Below are 16,752 nucleotides of genomic sequence, written 5' to 3' on the forward strand. Positions count from 1 at the left end.
GTATTAAAGCAGAAAATCTAAAAAGACCTACAACACCGGGGTTTGTCTGCTGGATTCCAGGGCGAAGATACAAATCCCTTTCTACATGATGTATTATTATATTATTTATATAGCGCCATCAGATTCCGTAGTGCTGTACAATGGATAATGAGGTATTTTTAGGAGATAGCCCCGTTTTTAGGGGTTTTCACACTATAAGGGGACAAGTCTTTGTATTAATGGCATTTTTTGCACATTCACAGTGACAGCAATTTTACATTAATGGTCGATTTAATGTTTCCACTTTTCCAGCGGGCAAACTTCAACATGTTCACGCTTTATTTCTTTTGGTTAAATGCTGACTTTTGCTCCTGTCTTCGCTTGTTCTCGTTCAGGGATAAACGTTGCAGCAGCTAATCACAGGCTGGAGGATTGTATCTGGATGGTTCAGTCACTGCATAGTCTCGTCGGTTCTAAGTCAGCTCGTTTTAGCCCATCCGTAAGCAAGCTTCCCTAATCAGAGCCTCCTCGTGTGGTACAAACCCATCGACAGGGGCACAAACTCATTATCCAAACACATCAACTGAGAAGGCATTTATTAAACAAACAGCATTATCACAGAACAAGAGGGACTGATGGGAAGGATTTGATAATCTACATTATTCCTTTCAGTAAGCTCTCTGATAGGAGAATCAATTAAATAATTATCTTCATAAAAATAAATGTTTACATGTATCAGAAGTTATAGATCAATGGGTTAATATAGCTATCAATGTATATTTCAATTATCTATCAATTCGTCTATCATCTGTCTATATGTATTTTAATTATCTGTCATTTATCAATCAATCTATCCATCTAGTATCTATCTATCGTGCTATCTATGTCTGTCTATCTATCTATCTATCGTGCTGTCTATCTATCCATTGCTGTCTGTCTATCCATCAGCACACAATACTTCTCTTAAATTGGATCTTTTAAAACCTACAAGAAGCAAACAATGGAGAGGTGAAGAATATCAGTAATGTTTACTCTCACAAAGATAGAGGAGGTTTAAGCACTGGGCTCTTGGATCAGTGTATATTGCTGGTACAGGTTCTACTGGAATAAGAAAGGGCTCCATATTTTAACACAGTAAATATATTATTATGTTATTATTTATATAGCGCCAACAAATTCTGTAGCGCATAACAGTGGGTGGACGAACAGACATGTAGTTGTAACCCGACAAGTTGGACACACAGGAACAGAGGGGTTGAGGGCCCTGCTCAATGAGCTTACATGCTAGAGGGAGTGGGGTAAAGTGACACAAAGGGTAAGGATAGTATTAGACTAATGACAGTTGCAAGAGAGGAATCAGTCGGGAGCTATTAACCATTTAATTGAAACACTTTTATGAAGAGGTGGGTTTTTAAATGATTTTTTGAAGGAGTGGAGCCTGGATGAGCATCTAACGGAGGAGGGAAGTGAGTTCCACAGGAACAGTGCAGCCCTGAAGAAGTCTTGAAGGTGAGCATCAGAGGTGGGAGTACGGACAGAAGATAGACGTAAGTCTTCAGCAGAGCGTAAGGGCCTAGATGAGACATACTTGTGTATTAGTGAGGATATATAGGTGGGTGCAGCATTATCTAGAGATTTGAAAGCAAGAATCAGAATTTTAAATTGAGCCTTATATCTTACAGGAAGCCAATGTAGGGATTGACAGAAAGGTGAGGCGTGGGAGGTGCAGGCGGACAGGAAGATGAGCCTCGCTGTCACATTCATTATGGACTGTAACGGCGCAAGTTGGGAGCACGTAAGACCACTGAGAAGTGGGTGGATTACTGTAGTCAAGGCGAGAAAGGACAATGGAATGGACCAGCACCTTAGTCGCATCTGGTGTTAAGTAGGGTTGGATGCGCGCAATGTTTTTTTTCTCTTTTCTTCCCTTTTTTTTATATAATTCCTTAACATTGAATAATAGACACATTATACAATTTGTAACATGAATTATAACATGAATTATTACCCATAGAGTTACATTTTAAGTCTAGTAGCTCAAGATTAAGTTATTCAACATTGTGTATAACACCTCTCTATCTAGATATATCTTTCCTTTTAATATATGCCTTCCAGGGTTCCCAGACCTTGCTAAAATTATGGTAAGAATGTCTAACTCTTGAAGATAGATGGTCCGTAATATAATTTTCTTGAATCTTTAAGTCAACCTCTCTCATAGATGGTGGATCTAATTTTAGCCAGCCAGCAGCTATACATCGGGATATGAGATTTTCTCTTGTATCCATTTAAAGGTACCATCTGGATGCTATAAAACTACTGTGGTTTTAGCCAGCGGATTGTACCCCTGTTTCAGCAATTAACCCCCCAAATACCAAAGAACTCTGGAACAGTTGAATGCACACTTTTTTTCTTAGAAGATTTGTACACATTGCCAATATGTACCATGAACAGAAGTAAGGCTTATTGGTGTTTTATATATGGCTACAAGGATTTTTTCTTCTTGAGAATATATGTGGAGTACCCTTTTTTTACTTTTGAGGGTTCCTATAACAATTAGCGCTAACAAGATTTTTCTGTATTGTCTATATGAAATTTCTAATGTTTTTTTAGCTGCTTTTAGTAACTTTGAGAGTTTATTATTTTATCCTCTAGCTTTCTCTCGCAAGCTGCTATGTGCTGACACAATTCTACAGGATTTATGGCAATGTCGTAATGTCAGGATTACTAATTGATCCAGAACGTAGGATTGTGTCACACTGAGGACTAATAGGCAACGTATTACCGGGCCTTAGAATGGCCGGACTTAACGTACCAAAGAATAGTCAGGATACTTGCCGAGGTCGGGGGAAACAACGATAAGGGAAAGCCAGAAATCAGGGATACCAGAATACAGGAAAGTTAAATGAAGCCAAAGTCAATAACCAGAAATAAATGCTCAGGAAAACACTCTCTGACAACCACGAGAGGGCAATGAGGAAAAGTAGAATTAAGTTTAGATAAGCCCTTCACAACTTTGATTGGCCGAAATCGGCCTTTGACCCCAGAACGTCACACACACGCCGACGTCGTCATTAACGTGGGCGGACATGGGGTTGGCGTCCATCAACATGTTGCAGGAGTCAGTTATGCAGACGCACGGCCGCTGGGCACAAATACCGCAAGATGAGGAGGAATATGTTACACTGCCTCCATCTGCCCCAGGTCTGCCTCTCTCCGCCTCAGGTCTGTCTCTCTCCACCCCCACTCTGTCTCCAGTCTGTCTCTAATCTTCCCCCCAGTCTGTCTCTATCTGCTCCCCCCCCAGTCTGTCTCTAATCTTCCCCCCAGTCTGTCTCTATCTGCTCCCCCCCAGTCTGTCTCTAATCTTCCCCCCAGTCTGTCTCTATCTGCTCCCCCCCCAGCCTGTCTCTAATCTTCCCCCCAGTCTGTCTCTATCTGCTCCCCCCCCCAGCCTGTCTCTAATCTTCCCCCCAGTCTGTCTCTATCTGCTCCCCCCCCCCAGCCTGTCTCTAATCTTCCCCCCAGTCTGTCTCTATCTGCTCCCCCCCCAGCCTGTCTCTAATCTTCCCCCCAGTCTGTCTCTATCTGCTCCCCCCCAGCCTGTCTCTAATCTTCCCCCCAGTCTGTCTCTATCTGCTCCCCCCCCAGCCTGTCTCTAATCTTCCCCCCAGCCTGTCTCTATCTGCTCCCCCCCCAGCCTGTCTCTAATCTTCCCCCCAGCCTGTCTCTATCTGCTCCCCCCCCCAGTCTGTCTCTATCTGCTCCCCCCCAGCCTGTCTCTATCTGCTCCCCCCCCAGTCTGTCTCTATCTGCTCCCCCCCCAGTCTGTCTCTATCTGCTCCCCCCCCCCAGTCTGTCTCTATCTGCTCCCCCCCCCCAGTCTGTCTCTATCTGCTCCCCCCCCCCAGTCTGTCTCTATCTGCTCCCCCCCCCCAGTCTGTCTCTATCTGCTCCCCCCCCCAGTCTGTCTCTATCTGCTCCCCCCCCCCAGTCTGTCTCTATCTGCTCCCCCCCCCCAGTCTGTCTCTATCTGCTCCCCCCCCCCAGTCTGTCTCTATCTGCTCCCCCCCCCCAGTCTGTCTCTATCTGCTCCCCCCCCCCAGTCTGTCTCTATCTGCTCCCCCCCCCCAGTCTGTCTCTATCTGCTCCCCCCCCCCCAGTCTGTCTCTATCTGCTCCCCCCCCCAGTCTGTCTCTATCTGCTCCCCCCCCCCAGTCTGTCTCTATCTGCTCCCCCCCCCAGTCTGTCTCTATCTGCTCCCCCCCCCCAGTCTGTCTCTATCTGCTCCCCCCCCCAGTCTGTCTCTATCTGCTCCCCCCAGTCTGTCTCTATCTGCTCCCCCCCCCCGTCTGTCTCTATCTGCTCCCCCCCCCCGTCTGTCTCTATCTGCTCCCCCCAGTCTGTCTCTATCTGCTCCCCCCCCCAGTCTGTCTCTATCTGCTCCCCCCCAGTCTGTCTCTATCTGCTCCCCCCCAGTCTGTCTCTATCTGCTCCCCCCCGTCTGTCTCTATCTGCTCCCCCCCAGTCTGTCTCTATCTGCTCCCCCCCCCCCCAGTCTGTCTCTATCTGCTCACACTGAGGACTAATAGGCAACGTATTACCGGGCCTTAGAATGGCCGGACTTAACGTACCAAAGAATAGTCAGGATACTTGCCGAGGTCGGGGGAAACAACGATAAGGGAAAGCCAGAAATCAGGGATACCAGAATACAGGAAAGTTAAATGAAGCCAAAGTCAATAACCAGAAATAAATGCTCAGGAAAACACTCTCTGACAACCACGAGAGGGCAATGAGGAAAAGTAGAATTAAGTTTAGATAAGCCCTTCACAACTTTGATTGGCCGAAATCGGCCTTTGACCCCAGAACGTCACACACACGCCGACGTCGTCATTAACGTGGGCGGACATGGGGTTGGCGTCCATCAACATGTTGCAGGAGTCAGTTATGCAGACGCACGGCCGCTGGGCACAAATACCGCAAGATGAGGAGGAATATGTTACACTGCCTCCATCTGCCCCAGGTCTGCCTCTCTCCGCCTCAGGTCTGTCTCTCTCCACCCCCACTCTGTCTCCAGTCTGTCTCTAATCTTCCCCCCAGTCTGTCTCTATCTGCTCCCCCCCCCAGTCTGTCTCTAATCTTCCCCCCAGTCTGTCTCTATCTGCTCCCCTCCAGTCTGTCTCTAATCTTCCCCCCAGTCTGTCTCTATCTGCTCCCCCCCCAGCCTGTCTCTAATCTTCCCCCCAGTCTGTCTCTATCTGCTCCCCCCCCCCAGCCTGTCTCTAATCTTCCCCCCAGTCTGTCTCTATCTGCTCCCCCCCCCAGCCTGTCTCTAATCTTCCCCCCAGTCTGTCTCTATCTGCTCCCCCCCCAGCCTGTCTCTAATCTTCCCCCCAGTCTGTCTCTATCTGCTCCCCCCCCAGCCTGTCTCTAATCTTCCCCCCAGTCTGTCTCTATCTGCTCCCCCCCCAGCCTGTCTCTAATCTTCCCCCCAGCCTGTCTCTATCTGCTCCCCCCCCCAGTCTGTCTCTATCTGCTCCCCCCCCAGCCTGTCTCTATCTGCTCCCCCCCCAGTCTGTCTCTATCTGCTCCCCCCCAGTCTGTCTCTATCTGCTCCCCCCCCCCAGTCTGTCTCTATCTGCTCCCCCCCCCCCAGTCTGTCTCTATCTGCTCCCCCCCCCCCAGTCTGTCTCTATCTGCTCCCCCCCCCCAGTCTGTCTCTATCTGCTCCCCCCCCCCAGTCTGTCTCTATCTGCTCCCCCCCCCCAGTCTGTCTCTATCTGCTCCCCCCCCCCAGTCTGTCTCTATCTGCTCCCCCCCCCAGTCTGTCTCTATCTGCTCCCCCCCCCCAGTCTGTCTCTATCTGCTCCCCCCCCCCAGTCTGTCTCTATCTGCTCCCCCCCCAGTCTGTCTCTATCTGCTCCCCCCCCCCAGTCTGTCTCTATCTGCTCCCCCCCCCCCAGTCTGTCTCTATCTGCTCCCCCCCCAGTCTGTCTCTATCTGCTCCCCCCCCCCAGTCTGTCTCTATCTGCTCCCCCCCCCAGTCTGTCTCTATCTGCTCCCCCCCCCCAGTCTGTCTCTATCTGCTCCCCCCCCCCAGTCTGTCTCTATCTGCTCCCCCCCCAGTCTGTCTCTATCTGCTCCCCCCCCCCCAGTCTGTCTCTATCTGCTCCCCCCCCCAGTCTGTCTCTATCTGCTCCCCCCCCCAGTCTGTCTCTATCTGCTCCCCCCCCCAGTCTGTCTCTATCTGCTCCCCCCCCCCAGTCTGTCTCTATCTGCTCCCCCCCCCAGTCTGTCTCTATCTGCTCCCCCCCCCCAGTCTGTCTCTATCTGCCCCCCCCCCCCAGTCTGTCTCTATCTGCTCCCCCCCCCAGTCTGTCTCTATCTGCTCCCCCCCCAGTCTGTCTCTATCTGCTTCCCCCCCAGTCTGTCTCTATCTGCTTCCCCCCCCAGTCTGTCTCTATCTGCTCCCCCCCCAGTCTGTCTCTATCTGCTCCCCCCCCCCCAGTCTGTCTCTATCTGCTCCCCCCCCCCAGTCTGTCTCTATCTGCTCCCCCCCCCCAGTCTGTCTCTATCTGCTCCCCCCAGTCTGTCTCTATCTGCTCCCCCCCCGTCTGTCTCTATCTGCTCCCCCCAGTCTGTCTCTATCTGCTCCCCCCCCCAGTCTGTCTCTATCTGCTCCCCCCCAGTCTGTCTCTATCTGCTCCCCCCCCCAGTCTGTCTCTATCTGCTCCCCCCCAGTCTGTCTCTATCTGCTCCCCCCCAGTCTGTCTCTATCTGCTCCCCCCCGTCTGTCTCTATCTGCTCCCCCCCAGTCTGTCTCTATCTGCTCCCCCCCCCCCCCAGTCTGTCTCTATCTGCTCACACTGAGGACTAATAGGCAACGTATTACCGGGCCTTAGAATGGCCGGACTTAACGTACCAAAGAATAGTCAGGATACTTGCCGAGGTCGGGGGAAACAACGATAAGGGAAAGCCAGAAATCAGGGATACCAGAATACAGGAAAGTTAAATGAAGCCAAAGTCAATAACCAGAAATAAATGCTCAGGAAAACACTCTCTGACAACCACGAGAGGGCAATGAGGAAAAGTAGAATTAAGTTTAGATAAGCCCTTCACAACTTTGATTGGCCGAAATCGGCCTTTGAGCCCAGAACGTCACACACACGCCGACGTCGTCATTAACGTGGGCGGACATGGGGTTGGCGTCCATCAACATGTTGCAGGAGTCAGTTATGCAGACGCACGGCCGCTGGGCACAAATACCGCAAGATGAGGAGGAATATGTTACACTGCCTCCATCTGCCCCAGGTCTGCCTCTCTCCGCCTCAGGTCTGTCTCTCTCCACCCCCACTCTGTCTCCAGTCTGTCTCTAATCTTCCCCCCAGTCTGTCTCTATCTGCTCCCCCCCCCAGTCTGTCTCTAATCTTCCCCCCAGTCTGTCTCTATCTGCTCCCCCCCAGTCTGTCTCTAATCTTCCCCCCAGTCTGTCTCTAATCTTCCCCCCAGTCTGTCTCTATCTGCTCCCCCCCCCAGCCTGTCTCTAATCTTCCCCCCAGTCTGTCTCTATCTGCTCCCCCCCCAGCCTGTCTCTAATCTTCCCCCCAGTCTGTCTCTATCTGCTCCCCCCCCCAGCCTGTCTCTAATCTTCCCCCCAGTCTGTCTCTATCTGCTCCCCCCCAGCCTGTCTCTAATCTTCCTCCCAGTCTGTCTCTATCTGCTCCCCCCCAGCCTGTCTCTAATCTTCCCCCCAGTCTGTCTCTATCTGCTCCCCCCCCAGCCTGTCTCTATCTGCTCCCCCCCCAGCCTGTCTCTAATCTCCCCCCCCCAGCCTGTCTCTAATCTTCCCCCCAGTCTGTCTCTATCTGCTCCCCCCCCCAGCCTGTCTCTAATCTTCCCCCCAGCCTGTCTCTATCTGCTCCCCCCCAGCCTGTCTCTAATCTTCCCCCCAGTCTGTCTCTATCTGCTCCCCCCCCCCAGTCTGTCTCTATCTGCTCCCCCCCCAGCCTGTCTCTAATCTTCCCCCCAGCCTGTCTCTAATCTTCCCCCCAGCCTGTCTCTAATCTTCCCCCCAGCCTGTCTCTATCTGCTCCCCCCCCAGCCTGTCTCTAATCTTCCCCCCAGTCTGTCTCTATCTGCTCCCCCCCAGTCTGTCTCTAATCTTCCCCCCAGTCTGTCTCTATCTGCTCCCCCCCCCAGTCTGTCTCTAATCTTCCCCCCAGTCTGTCTCTATCTGCTCCCCCCCAGTCTGTCTCTAATCTTCCCCCCAGTCTGTCTCTATCTGCTCCCCCCCAGCCTGTCTCTAATCTTCCCCCCAGTCTGTCTCTATCTGCTCCCCCCCCCCAGTCTGTCTCTATCTGCTCCCCCCCCCCGTCTGTCTCTATCTGCTCCCCCCCCCGTCTGTCTCTATCTGCTCCCCCCCCCGTCTGTCTCTATCTGCTCCCCCCCCCGTCTGTCTCTATCTGCTCCCCCCCCCCCGTCTGTCTCTATCTGCTCCCCCCCCGTCTGTCTCTATCTGCTCCCCCCCCAGTCTGTCTCTATCTGCTCCCCCCCCAGTCTGTCTCTATCTGCTCCCCCCCCAGTCTGTCTCTATCTGCTCCCCCCCCCCCCGTCTGTCTCTATCTGCTCCCCCCCCCCCCGTCTGTCTCTATCTGCTCCCCCCCCCCCCGTCTGTCTCTATCTGCTCCCCCCCCCCCCCCGTCTGTCTCTATCTGCTCCCCCCCCCCCCCCGTCTGTCTCTATCTGCTCCCCCCCCGTCTGTCTCTATCTGCTCCCCCCCCCCCCCCGTCTCTATCTGCTCCCCCCCCCCCCCGTCTCTATCTGCTCCCCCCCCCCCCCCGTCTGTCTCTATCTGCTCCCCCCCAGTCTGTCATGAAGTTCAGGTTCACAACAAACTGCAGAAAGCGGTTGCTCGGCAACAGTGTAACACCAATCGGTTACCGAGTTCCAGGACAGACACAGATTCTAATTGGCGGAGAGGAAGACTCGGGAATGAAACCTGGCTGCTGATTGGTTAACGGAAATCCCCACTGCTTCCATTCAGTCACTGGGAATCCGAGCGGCCGGATGCAGAATACGGCACTGGGGCAGATGGGGGTAACTGGGGGCTACTGGGAGTAACTAGGGGCAGTTTGGGCTCACTAGGGTAACTAAGGGTTACTAGGGGCAAATGGGGGTAACTAAGGGTTACTGGGAGTAACTAGGGGCAGATTGGGGTCACTAGGGGTTACTGGGGTAACTAAGGGGTACTAGGGGTAACTAAGGGAAATGGGGGTAACTAAGGGTTACTGGGAGTAACTGCGGTAACTAAGGGAAATTGGGGTAACTAAGGGTTACTGGGAGTAACTGCGGTAACTAAGGCGTACTAGGGGTAACTAAGGGAAATGGGGGTAACTAATTGTTACTGGGAGTAACTGCGGTAACTAAGGGCCAATGGGGGTAACTAAGGGTAACCGAGAGTAACTAGGGGCAAATGGGGGTAACTAAGGGTTACTGGGATTAACTTGGGGCAAATGGGGGTAACTAAGGGTTACTGGGAGTACCTAGGGGTAAATGGGATAACTAAGGGTTACTGGGAGTAACTAAGGGTTACTAGGGGTAGCTAAGGGAAATGGGGGTAACTAAGGATTACTGGGAGTAACTGCGGTAACTAAGGGTAACCGGGAGTAACTAGGGGCAAATGGTGGTAACTAAGGGTTACTGGGAGTAACTAGGGGTAAATGGGGGTAACTAAGGGTAAATGGGGGTAACTGGGAGTAACTAGGGGCAAATAAGGGTAACTAAGGGTGACTTCGGTAACTAGGGGCAAATGGGGGTAACTAGGGGTGACTGCGGTAACTAGGGGCAAATAAGGGTAACTGCGGTAACTAGGGCAAATGGGGGTAACTACGGGTAACTGGGGCAAATAAGGGTAACTAAGGGTTACTGCGGTAACTAGGGGCAAATGGGGGTAACTAAGGGTGACTGCAGTAACTAGGGGCAAATAGGGGTAACTAAGGTTTACTGAGAGTTGTCCGGGAGTTACTAGGGGTTACTGGTGGGTGACTGCGGCAACTGGGAGTTACAATGGCAACTGGCTTAATTAAGGAGGGGGCATTCGAAGGTAACTGGGGGTAAATGGAAGTATCTGGGTTAACTAAGGAGTAATGGGGAAATTGAGGGTAACTAGGAGTAACTGGGAAAAATGGGGAAACTGAGGGTAACTGAGAATAACTGGGGGCAGCTGGGAGTGACAGGAGTAATGGGGGCAACTGGAATAGCTAAAGAGTAACTGGGGGTAACTGTGCATAACTGGGTGTAACGGGGGCGACTGGGACTAAATAAGGGGCAGCTGGGGTGAGATCGCCTTCTCCTGACAGAACCTGAACCTTATTAATACGGCCCCATTAACCCCCTCCATGCCGGTACCTTGCTAATACGGCATCATTAACCCCCTCCATGCCAGTACCATGCTAATACGGCCACATTAACCCCCTGTATGCCAGTACTATGCTAATACGGCATCATTAACCCCCTGCATGCTGGTACCATGCTAATACGGCCATGTTAACCCCCTCCAGGCCAGTACCTTGCTAATACTGCCCCGTATGCCCGTAACTTGTTAATTCTGCCCATTAACTCTCCTTATGCTTGTACCTTGTTAATACTGCTCAATTAACTACCTGTACCTTTTTAATTCTGCCCCATTATTAATAATTTGCTAATACTGTCCCATTATTATTATTTTATTATTTATAGAGCACCATCATATTCCGTAGTGCTGTACCATGTTAATAGTGCCCCATGAACCCTCTGTATGTAATAAATCAGTTCTTACATTGGGTGGGATGGGCTAGAGGCATGTCTTAATGGAGCTTGTGGTTTCTACATTCAGATAAAATTGCATTTTACATTTGAATATATATTTCCATGCAGAATCTGAAAGTCTGTTTGCTGTGTTTTTACTGTATTTCTAATTGCAGGATTAAAGATTTTATAGCAGGTCCTTTATAAAAAAAAAATATCCCAGAGGAATGGTCTCTAAGGTCAGTGCCAGATCTCTTTGTAGGTCAATGGAATGATAATCTGTTTCTCTTACTGTATAACTCTGAAATCCACCATCAGATTGATGGCACAATATGCTTGTCTGTGTGAAGTCTTGTAATATTAGTAGATACCTGGAAAAGCCTTCCAGTGGAAGCAGTAAAGGCTAACAGTGATATAGAAAGGGTTGTAGATACCCGGAATAGCCTTCCAGTGGAAGCAGTAAAGGCTAACAGTGATATAGAAAGGGTAGTAGATACCTGGAATAGTCTTCCAGTGGGAGCAGTAACAGTGGTATAGAAAGGGTAGTAGATACCTGCAATAGCCTTCCAGTGGAAGCAGTAACATTGATATAAAAAGGGTTGTAGATACCTGGAAAAGCCTTCCAGTGGAAGCAGTAACAGTGATATAGAAAGGGTAGTAGATACCTGGAATAGCCTTCCAGTGGGAGCAGTAACAGTGATATAGAAAGGGTAGTAGATACCTGGAATAGCCTTCCAGTGGAAGCAGTAACATTGATATAGAAAGGGTTGTAGATACCTGGAAAAGCCTTCCAGTGGGAGCAGTAGCAGTGATATAGAAAGGGTAGTAGATACCTGGAAAAGCCTTCCAGTGGGAGCAGTAACAGTGATATAGAAAGGGCAGTAGATACCTGGAATAGCCTTCCAGTGGAAGCAGTAACAGTGATATAGAAAGGGTAGTAGATACATGGAATAGCCTTCCAGTGGGAGCAGTAACAGTGATATAGAAAGGGTTGTAGATACCTGGAATAGCCTTCCAGTGGGAGCAGTAAAGGCTAACAGTGATCTAGAAAGAGTAAGAGATACCTGGAATAGCCTCTCAGCAGTTTAAAGGGTAACAGTTAGGATGCTTGTAATGTGTATAAAGCTATGCTGAATAAACCAGTACACTCAATATGAGGTTTTCTAATGGCTGATCTAGACGGCTGGGGGTTTGTGTATGTTTAGTCTTTCAGTCTAGTGAATTTTCTGAAGGTAAAATATCCAGAACTGTATGTGTAGTATAGATTGTCCTTAATTATCAATTAAGTGAGATTCTGTGTATACTGCCAGGGTCTCAGCAGTACTATACTTATATCCATTTCTGGTCCAATCCAGGGGTTAAAATCACACCTATCCGTGATTACCATTGCAGCTCCTAGGGAGGGTCCCTTGGGTCGCTTGTTAATTGTTTAATAATGATTTTATTATTAAACCAGATCTCTGTATGAAGGAGCACATTGTGTCCCTGTGTAGTTATTTCAGAACCTGTCACAGCCAATTGATTTGTGTTATTACATGGCAGCGGGAGACTGAATGAATACGTTATTGATTGAGGTGTGAAATAGGGCAGTGGGTGAGCTCTCACAGAGGGGTTAAGACGCAGGTTTTGGGGTAATATACTACTGTAGAGAAACTTTGCAATTTCAGCTCAAAATCTCCATCTAGTGTTCAACTTAGAAAATGATTAGAACCTGTGTTCTTGCTACCAAATATATTACTTATTGCAAACTACATCCTGCAGAATGACAGTAAATATTGAGCTATTTACTAAATGAGAATTTAGCCAAGAGTAGAGCTGAATTTGAGAATTTCCCCTTTTGGCTGATTTCACCTTAAATTTTAAATTCACTTTGAATTCTCTCTTTAGAACTAACCCTGAATGTATTTTGGGAACTTTATAAATACTCACATTGTTACACTTGCAAGAAATTTCAGTTTAGTTAACAATGGTTCATGCTAAAAGTAAATATTAACAAATCCGGATTTTTCTTCTTTAGAATGGCAAGCACAATTCTGGGAGTTGGGACAGGTGTCTTTATACTGGCTGTTATTTGGGTGGTGACACTGCTGCTGTGCGTCTTTCTGTCTAGAGCGTCCGGTACTGCGAGGTAAGAGACACCTAGATCTAAAATCTAATATAAAATCTTTTCCTACCCTCCTCTGTTACTACAAAATGTTAGAAAATTCAGCTTTTTCTTTCACGTATTTCTTAACTTTTACTCCTGCTAGCCACCATGGAGTTATCTGTTGACAGCAGGAAGATCACTTACTAGAGAACTATATCAAATTCCTTGTTGCTGGCAGAAGTATAAATGCATGTATGTCGGTGTGGCAATACATAGCATTACCCAGTGTAAGAACCCAGTGCAGGACCAGGTGTGAGAGCGCGGAGCATTACCCAATGTAAGAACGCAGTGCAGGACCAGGTGTGAGAGCACGGAGCATTACCCAATGTAAGAACGCAGTGCAGGACCAGGTGTGAGAGCACGTAGCATTACCCAGTGTAAGAACCCAGTGCAGGACCAGGTGTGAGAGCGCTGAGCATTACCCAGTCAATATGAGAGCATGGAGCTGGACCCAACATTAGAGCACAGATCTAGAACCAGTGAGTGCCTGCAGAGCGGGACCCGGTGAGGGAGCGCGAAGCAGGGCCCGGTGTGGAAATGTGGAGTAGGACCCAATATTAGAGCGCAGAGCAGGAACCAGTGAAAGTCTGCAGAGCAGGGCCCGGTGTGAGAGGGTGGAGCAGGGCCCGGTGTGGGAACGCAGATAAGGACCTGTTCATTTTAGGCTCCCAAATATACAGCCCTTCTGACTGTCCAGAGGAGGATATTTTGCTGCTTAAATGGACACTATAAGCACCCAGACCACTTCACCTTTCTGAAGTGGTCTGGCTACACTGTCCCTATTGCACTTAGTTCCAGGGAAACTGCACTGGATGCGCTCCCTGGATCACAAGGGACCTTTGATCCAGTATCTGATGCTGGGCGTCGGCTATTTCCCCATAGGAGAGCATTCGTGCCTGCTCGTCACGGGGCAGAGGCGGAACTGCAACCCAGCACCGAGGGACATTAGTTCTGAGATCAGGTAAGTGAATAAAAGGTTTTGAACCCTTTATTCACTGACTGGGGGAGGCAGAGGCAGCTCTAGTGCCCCCAATACATTAGTAGTGTAGTATCCCTTTAACTAGGATAATGTAAAGTAATAATTTTTAACATGTTGAATGCAGCTATTGCACACAAACGGCTGGCACTAACGCTATATATTGTCACGTGCTGATGTTCTGTGGCCCTGAGAAAAGATAATGTTAACTGACTTCCTGAAAAAGGGAAAACATATTTGGTTTGTTACAAAGAATTTGTATTAAGATTAGTTTTTTTTTTATATATCTTTCAGATTGTCTGCTGTTCTGGTGTTTCTCTTAGCAGTTATCGTGACACTGATTCTCGTATTCTTCCCACGAGCGAGTGAAACGGCCGCCACAGTGAAAGAAATTCAGGTACTAAAATTCAGCTTAAATCCGGCAACCAAATCTAATGACGGATTTCAAACTCCGTTTCTGGGCCTTTCGCACTTTGAAGATGTGTGGATGAGGTTTACATGTGTCACACTCTGTGAAAATAAGACATAAGAAATAGAGCTGTTTTAATGTAACTGTGGCTACTTCTGAGATTTTATTTAGTTTTTGTGCTGGGTATAAATTCACCACACATTAGCAGACGCGGTCTGAAACCCTTTTCGGTATCATGTCCAATCCCGCATTACGTGTTACCGTGGTTACTCTGTGCTGATACATGAATTAGGCATTGCATTTACATATTCTTTATTCCAAGTGCTTCTGTATGAATAATTTACGGGCCATGCGGATTAATAATAAACATGTGATGAGAATAAATCTCGCTGGATATTTGGATAAATGACATTACACACATTTTATCTTTGTGCCAAACCTTGTGTATTAACTGTTTAGCCATCTATATAGTTATACAGTCATGTAGAAATTCAATAAACCTCTTTCCTGTGAGCAGATTTACCCCGATCTGTTCCCACTTCAAGATTTATAAAACAAATTGTCTTTCAGTCTCGGCGAGCAGAGAGTTTTATATGATGTTATTACAGTATTGTATTTTATAGCGTTCATTTTACAGGGTACGCTCGTTTTACATTGCTCCGTGCCTTCCTTTTAATACATTAATCTAGCCTAAGAAGGGATTTAAAATCTAGTGGTTTGAAACCAAATAACTGTCACAACTTTACTCAGATTTATGTGAACTTTCCTGTTTACAGTCGGAATTCATTGCCGTCTACGTTGCATAATGTAAGTCGCAGACATCAAAAAAATCTTCCAAATTCTTCCAAATTCAGTCATTTTGTTTGCAATAACTGTACTCTGTGGGCCTCACTAGTGTGATGTTTAGTTTCTGGACTTTTTTTTTTCTGTAAGAACATATCTCATTTTATTCGAAGCTAACTTGTCCGGGATAGCCATTAGTTGGAAAAGACAAACCGTTTCCATGACCCGTTCTTCTTGAAATCCTGATCTATAAAACGGGGAAATGTAACAAACGGCTGTGCTTGTCAGGTCAGGAGAATCTGAGGACTAATTAAAGGATTTGTGGTCTTCGCCCCCCGGCAGCATTTCTCGCTGGGCTATCCATAATACATGACTCAGGTTTTATGCTCTGAAGGCTTGCTAATTGACTAATTAAAACGCCAAGCATGGTGTACGAGCAAACATGGAGTCCGCTAGAGACTAGTTTTGTACAGAAGCCAAGGTCAGGCTTAATGGAATCTCATAAAACTGACCTTTGCTGTAGGCATTGTGTTTGTCCGTTCCCACGAGCCACGCTAAGCACTTCACAGCCCTGTCCTCGGCTCAGAGATCTCTGGCTATCACCTTCTCCTGTTTTCACAGTTGTTTCATGTCTGGCTCCTTAAAGAATATAAGTTTTATTTGGCTGCCGTTCCTTTCATTAAGGAAAAGGCTGCAGTTGCTACTTCTTTCAGCACATTGTAATTGGTGCTGAATTTCCCCCAGGTTTGACATTTGGGCCCACAACGTCACAAACATTGGTAGGGACACTGCTTAAGAACCATTTTGGAGGGGTGGATTCATGGCTCCAGAAATATCCTTGGGTGGGGGGGGGTTCTGTAACAAAAACAAAATATGACCAAAAAATATCCTTCGGTGGGTGGGGGAGCGTAGGTTCGGAAACATGAGAAGTGCTCGTTCTCATATAATAGAACTGGTGCAGGTGAGCAATATGTAATACTTTTTAAGTAAATGGTTCAAAGCTCCCAATCAGAGGTACAAAGAATACCATTCTTAAAGGAAAACTCCAGGCTGGAAATGCATTCTGGGATTGAACATTGAGTGTTGTGAGATGTGACCTTGATTGGTTAGTGAATAGTACATTTGTACTTCAATAAACTGTATTTTTAACATTTTATTTTATTGTCCTTTTTCTCTGATTTAGATTATTGACACCTTTTTCATTGGGCGCTATTTCCTGATTTCCATTATGAGTCTGATCTTCCTCGGCAGCACTTTCTTGGCGCTTGTTTACAACATTCTGGAGCCAGTCTACGCTAAACCTCTTCGGTTCCGTTAACTCTGACATCAGTCAGAGAACTCAAGGGCCATAAAGGCATATTTAAATTATGTAATAACAATATTTTGATTGGAAAGGTTTGCAGCCAGTAAACCATATTATGCAGCAAAAGTTCCTATAATATTTTAATCAACTTTGCATTCGTGGAATGGGACCTACTTCTGTCCATGTTTTATGTGTATTTGATGTTAAACTATGAAGATGTTCAGTTTTTTTTTTTGCACATCAAAATAAATGGGTTTTTATTTACGAATATATTATTTAATCACTCATCATTTTGTATCAGACATCTAGTGACTGATATTCTGGTAACTGATCTGTCACCAGATAACTGCTTAACTGTAATGTCATCAAACCAA

At 47.8% G+C, this 16,752-nt stretch overlaps 1 protein-coding gene across 5 annotated transcripts; it reads left to right on the forward strand.

The window, feature by feature from the left end:
• The first annotated feature begins 9,005 nt into the window (after positions 1-9,005).
• TMEM218 (transmembrane protein 218) lies at positions 9,006-16,504 on the forward strand. 5 transcript variants are annotated; one of them, XM_063436151.1, is made up of 5 exons: positions 9,006-9,072; positions 10,938-11,000; positions 12,779-12,889; positions 14,178-14,280; positions 16,259-16,504. In XM_063436151.1, the coding sequence occupies exons 3-5, from the start codon at positions 12,780-12,782 to the stop codon at positions 16,391-16,393; spliced, it is 348 nt and encodes a 115-aa protein (XP_063292221.1). In that variant the 5' UTR covers positions 9,006-9,072; positions 10,938-11,000; position 12,779; the 3' UTR covers positions 16,394-16,504. The 5 variants fall into 5 exon arrangements, with proteins under 5 accessions (XP_063292221.1, XP_063292222.1, XP_063292220.1 ...); XM_063436152.1 differs by lacking the exon at positions 10,938-11,000 and having other exon boundaries at positions 9,039-9,072; XM_063436150.1 differs by lacking the exon at positions 9,006-9,072 and having other exon boundaries at positions 10,843-11,000.
• Positions 16,505-16,752: the final 248 nt, after the last annotated feature.

This window comes from Pelobates fuscus, chromosome 11 (assembly GCF_036172605.1).
Source record: "Pelobates fuscus isolate aPelFus1 chromosome 11, aPelFus1.pri, whole genome shotgun sequence".
In the NCBI taxonomy this organism is placed as follows: Eukaryota; Metazoa; Chordata; class Amphibia; order Anura; family Pelobatidae; genus Pelobates; species Pelobates fuscus.